The sequence below is a fragment of the Thamnophis sirtalis genome, unplaced genomic scaffold (assembly GCF_051295495.1).
Source record: "Thamnophis sirtalis isolate CommonGarterSnake01/CBP01778 unplaced genomic scaffold, rThaSir2_p1.2 scaffold_13, whole genome shotgun sequence".
NCBI lineage: Eukaryota > Metazoa > Chordata > Lepidosauria > Squamata > Natricidae > Thamnophis > Thamnophis sirtalis.
In genome coordinates this window covers 10,435,173-10,440,892 of record NW_028261393.1, presented here as the reverse complement: position 1 = coordinate 10,440,892, position 5,720 = coordinate 10,435,173, and the positions used below count along the sequence as shown (strand labels likewise).

Genomic DNA, 5,720 nt, shown 5'->3' with positions numbered 1-5,720 from the left:
CCAAGACTCTGCTTCTTGCTTTTTAAGGAAGCCTGGGTCAGAACAGTAGTCCTCAACTTATAAACTATTCATTTAGTGACCGTTTGAAGCTTACAATGAAAAAAAGTGACCTAGGGCAGTTTTCACAAGACCACTGCAGCATCCCCATGGTCATGTGATTAACAATTGGGCACTTGTCAACTGGAATGTATTTATGATAGATGCAGTATCCGGGGATCATGTGATCCTCCGTTTGTAAACTTCCCAACCAGGTTCCGACATGCAAAATCAATGGGAGAAGCTAACGTCACTTAGTGACTATATGATTCACTTAACAACCGCAGTGATTTGCTTAAAAGCTGTGAAAAAAATAAAATGGCACAAAGCTCACTTAACAACTGCCGTGCTTAAGTATGGGCTCAGTTGTGGCCACAAGTCAAGGACTAGTGGAACAAGTCAACCGAGGTAGCGTTGTTTCTGATTTTCTGCATAGTGCAACCCAGCTCTTGTTCAGTTAATAAATCAGAGTTAAGCCAACCACTGCCCACAAAGTAGATCTCTATCATTCTGGTGGCCGAGCAATCCTATTTCAGCATAAAATTGTTCATATATTAGGGACATTATTCCTTTTTAACCTGGCAGTGAGATTTTATTTCACAAAAGCAATGCAAGAACAAAAGGCAACAAAAGAAGTCGGTGGCTTATTGGTCAGGCAGAGGGCCGTTTCACCAAGAACAGTCAGGGCCGGTGGTATCGTGGGAAGAAGCTCCATTCAGCACTCGCTGGCTACTAGAAGACACGGGTGAGAAAACCAAATAACAAGGCACATTTTAGGTAAGATAAATGGCATGGTTTGCCCCTCCCCCAGAGGTGGTATACAGTGGCTTGTGACCAGTTCTGGAGAACCAGTAACAGAAATTTTGAGAACTGGTAAATACCACCTCTGGCTGGCCTCGCCCCATCTATCCTCTGCCTCCTGAGTCCCAACTGATTGGAAGGGAATGGGGATGTTGCAGTATTTTCCCCTGCCACGCCCACCAAGCCATGTCATGCCCACAAAGCCATGCCCACAGAACCAGTAGTAAAAAAATTTGAATCCCACCACTGCCCTCACCCTACATAAAAATTTGACTCAGGAGAAAGGGAGGCAGGTTCTCAAGGAATCCTCTGCAGGTTCTCTTACCTCCAAGGGATTGTTTAGGTGCCCCACTGATATTCGTGCTAGATGGGAGGGGAAAAAATGGAGGTTAAGAAAGAAGCTGGAGCCAAACGAGGGTGCTTACCCAAGTGAGCTTAAAACCTTGTGGTTTTCAACCTCGCAACTTTTTAAGATGGGTGGACTTCAACTCCCAGAATTCCATGCTGGCTGGGGAATTCTGGGAGTTGAAGTCCGCCCATCTTAAAAGTTGAAAGGTTGGGAAACACTGCCTTAACGGGAGTCCACCCCTTCCGCCCCACTGCTGTTTTAGAAAAGATCTCTTACCTGCTCTTTTTGAGCCTGCATTTGCACTTTCCACCTGGTTAGTTGGAGGGGGGGAGGTGGAACAAAAAGGACAACAATTAAAACAAGAAAATGATGGGGCAAAATCACCGAGGACTGCTGATATATCAAAACCAGTTTAGCAGGCAAAACAATCAGCTTCACTTCCTGGGTCTTCCTAGAGCAGCTAGAATACATCTAGTTCAGGGGTGTCCAAACTTGGGAACTTTAAGACTTGTGGACTTAACTCCCAGAATTCCCCAGCTGGCTGGGGAATTCTGGGAGTTGAAGTCCACAAGTCTTAAAAGTTCCCAAGTTTGGACACCCCTGATCTAGTTGGAAGCAGGAATGCCACTGTGTTGCAATACACTCTGGACTAGATCAGTCTTTCCCAACCTTGGCAACTTTAAGGGAAGTGGACTTCAACTCCCAGAATTCCCCGGCCAGAATTCTGGGAGTTGAAGTCCACGTATCATAAAATGCCTAAGGTTGGTAGACACTGGGCAAGGTAGACCTGGGCTCTCTTCCGGAAGACAATGATGGTAGAAGATAGGAGTGGGCCATTGTACCAACTGCAGGTAATCAGACCACGGCTGAGCCCAACATTTCTGTTGTTAAGCAAGACAGTTGCTAAGTGAATGTCGCCCCATTTGACAAACCTTCCTGCCACACTTATTCGGTGAATCACTTCCGTTCTTAAGTTAGTAACACGGTTGTGAAGGAAATCTGGCTTCCCCCATTGACTTGGCTAGTTGCAAGGTCGGAAAGGTGATGGCGGGACATGGCACCGTCATAAATATGAGTCAGCTGCCAAGTGCCTGAATTTGTATCACGTGGGAAAGCTGCAATGGTCGTACGTGCGAGCAACGGTCATAAGTCACTTTCCTCAGCACCGTTGTAACTCCCTGTAGTAGTTCTTAGCTCCCAGCGATTCCTCTTTTGAAGGAGGCGGCTACGTATTTCACAATCCCCCTGGTGGAATTTCCTACTCCACATTGGTGAGAGGGGACATTGTGTTTAAACAAAAATTTAGTCCTTGACCTCAGGAAACTCAACGTCTTGGGGTGGCTGTGGTTAATTCTCAGTGTTTGGGGGTGGGTGTAAATCTATTTAAAGTATTTGCATCCTAGCCGCCAGCCTGAAAGGCTTCCAGATCAAATTACTTTTAAAAATAGCCGTCCTCTCTTTGGTTTGACAACTGTAAATAGAGAGAGAGGGAGGGAGAGAAAGGGAGGGAGGGAGAGAACGGAGAGATAGGGAAGGGGTGGGGGAGGGAATAGGGAGAGGGGCAGAGGAGGGAGAGAGGAGTAGAGGGAGAAAGGGAGGGAGGGAAAGAGAGGGAGAGGGGGAGAGAGAAAGGAAGAGAGAGAGAATGAGAGGGGGAGGGATGGAAGGGAGACAGAGAGAGAGAGAGCAAAGGAAAAACAGAGAAATCAAACACCTACAATAATCATTTCATTAGGAAGGAAAGAAAGGGAGGAAGGACATGAATGCTTCCTCTCCCATAAAATACTTTGACGCTTTAACTGAGAAAGGACGTTTATTTAGCCCAGGGAAGAATCTGATCCTAAACATACGTTATAAAACAATGCGACCCCTGAAAAGCCTTTCTTATGAACAGCCAGACCGAAAGGACTCTACATAGGCGGCATTTTCCCTGTCTCCCAAAAATTGTTCTCTTTCTCCTCATTGTCGTTTTCCACTTACTCAGGAGGACAGCAATTCCCAGAAGAAACAAAACGCCTGAAAAGGCCAAACCACGAGCGCGGAGCAACCGCCAATCTAGAAGAGAAAAGAAACCGTTGAGACTTGTTCAGATTAGCTGCAAAGTCTGTCTTCCTCACTTCAATACTGCCCACTTCACAAGAAAAAAAATGGGGTGAGGACAGCTTTCCCCTTGGGCTGAAGAATTCCACTTGGCTGAGAAAAAGGCCATGTTTAGGGACCATTTTTGTGGAAAGAAAAATTAATAATAAGTGTATGGTTGGGGGGAAACAGGCTATTATGGGGTACAATCTTCCCCCATATTTTTTCCTCCCTACTGTTGCAGCCCGCCAGTGGCCAGCAGAGTTAGCAGCAGATTCAGACAGTGGGGATCCTGGTTGGGGAGGAACATGGGCGAGTCCTGGAGTCTGGGGAAGGCTCTGATGAGGGCTCTGAGTTGGAAGCAGAGAGGGAGCCAGAGCCATATGCCAGTTATCAGCTGCCTTCAAAGTCAGACATCAGTGAAGCAGATGAACAGCTGGAGCCTGTTCCCAGTGTGCACATGCACAGAATGGCCAGACGAAGGGAACAACTAAACGACCTGGGAGTAAGGTCACAGATGGACAATAAATGCCCCCTCTCAGAGGAAATAAAAGAGGAGCGAAAGGGGAGTGGAGTTTGCAGGAGACAATTAGTTTGCTTAATTGGTTTGTGACTCTCCGAGACTCCTTGCCAAGTTTTGCAGATATCGGCCTGTCAGCTCCCCAAGCCAGATAAGGCCTGTGGCTGTAAATCCTCCCTTTGAAAGACTTCGCTGGATGTGAATGAGCAGAATTCACAGTAAATTAATAAAAGGGTTTTTTGTCGGGACAAGGAGTTTGCTTCATGCTCTTGGGAAGCCTCGGTCAAAACATCCACCAACATGCTATTAAAACATTGCAGAGAATGAGATATTCTTACCATAATAAAAGGGGCTATTTTTATCTGGATAAAGGAAAAGAAAGATAGTTAACATTCTGTTGGCCTGCAATCTGCAATTCTACTTAGGCAAGTAGCAAAAGATTCCTGGCTACGTACAATAGACTAGAATCCACAATTGGCCAAGTGTGATTGGACACAGAAGGATACAACCACAAGTGGTAATCATAGCGTTTGGGACCCCTGGTCTAGTTTTTCATGATTAGCCTGTTCTTCAGTAGAACTTTGAGGAGGTCTTCTGCCCTGTTTATAGGACGCCATGGGACCTCAGCCTATGAAGTTACTCACCTGTAGGGTCATTTGCCTTCAGAACAGGGAACCCTGCAAATATGAGATGAAAAAAAATGATTATTGAAGGATGAGAAAAATGCAGCCCTCAATTTCTACTTCCCAATTCTAAAGATGCTATTGAGAAGATAAGGTACCATGCAGGGATTCATAGAGAAGAGACAATCCTTTCCTCCACATCTCTTCTCCACTATGTCATTCACTGGGAAGGCGATGGCACTCATTGGCTGATAAAACATTCAGTCAAAATGAGTGGTTTAATGAGACACAGCCCTAATTCAAACACACTGCCCAATTTTCTCAGGACTCCAGCTTCCTCAGATTGTGTCCCCAAAGCAGGGGTCACCAACCTTCTGGACCTCAGAGACCATTAAATTCAGAATTTTAAATCCCGCGGACAGCTAATATGATTTTTTTAAAAAGATAAATAGTATTTAGTGCGATATAAAAAATGCAAATATTTCTTCTTGCGGACCCCCTGTTGGTGACCACTGTCGCAAAGGATCAGTCTCATGAATGACTATGTCTCTCTTCTCATGATTGGCTTGGCCACACGAGATAAACATTCTAAATTTCTGGAAACGGATAGTCAATATTGGTTTTCAAATCCACTTTCTACAAATCTACCATGGTAGTTGGATCTTGTCTGGGGAAAGGATCTGCCTCGGAGAAGGATCTGAAACGGTGATGTTACCTCTTTCCAATGGCAAGTACACCGGTTATAAATTAGGAAAACTGTATGCTTAAGTTGTTCCTTGCTTTGTACAACTGGAGCTGAGAGACCACCACCCATTGGGACAAATAGAATTAGACATAAAAGTTGGACATTAGCCTACCGCAACCTCTGGGAGCGATCTCTGTGACCACAGATTTATAAGAAAGATCAGAAGGTCCGGCAGAACCTGTAGGCAGAGTTAAAAGGGGATCTGCCTAGCATCCTTACATAGCCACAAGCAAACTAAATCCAACCAGCCATAAATTCCTCTCAACCTTATCTAATTCCAAGCAAGTGCTAATTGTTAGCTGGGAAGCTGGGATTTATTGCATAGGTAAGAAATCAATTTAATTGGGTGGACCCGACCTTTTGCGCCTGACAGATTCCCAAGAATACTCTAAATCTACCCTAGAGGAGACCAAAGGTGAAGAAGAGTGGCAAGAACATTTACCAATCAACAGACAAAGGAGGATATTCATGGCGGTGGATGTCATCTTGGTAGAGAATGAGATCTAGGGAGGAAAAAAGAAAAAACAATGGCCAATTTAGATTTTCTATTAGCCAACTCCATGTTCT

At 45.1% G+C, this 5,720-nt stretch overlaps 1 protein-coding gene across 1 annotated transcript; it reads right to left on the bottom strand.

The window, feature by feature from the left end:
* Positions 1 to 611: 611 nt before the first annotated feature.
* On the bottom strand, positions 612 to 5,720 carry LOC148043043 (FXYD domain-containing ion transport regulator 3-like). Its single transcript, XM_087727794.1, has 7 exons — positions 5,596 to 5,720; positions 4,430 to 4,462; positions 4,124 to 4,147; positions 3,167 to 3,241; positions 1,463 to 1,496; positions 1,163 to 1,200; positions 612 to 768 (listed from the first exon to the last, which is right to left on the bottom strand). The coding sequence occupies exons 1-7, from the start codon at positions 5,636 to 5,638 to the stop codon at positions 752 to 754; spliced, it is 264 nt and encodes an 87-aa protein (XP_087583920.1). The 5' UTR covers positions 5,639 to 5,720; the 3' UTR covers positions 612 to 751.

Coding starts and splice junctions, on each gene's coding strand:
- LOC148043043 (XM_087727794.1), bottom strand. CDS start 5,638: ATGACATCCACCGCCATGAATATCCTCCTTTGTCTGTTGATTG. Junction 4,148..4,429: donor GAAGGCAAATGACCCTACAG/GTGAGTAACTTC, acceptor TCCTTTATCCAG/ATAAAAATAGCCCCTTTTAT. Junction 3,242..4,123: donor AAATAGCCCCTTTTATTATG/GTAAGAATATCT, acceptor TTTCTCTTCTAG/ATTGGCGGTTGCTCCGCGCT.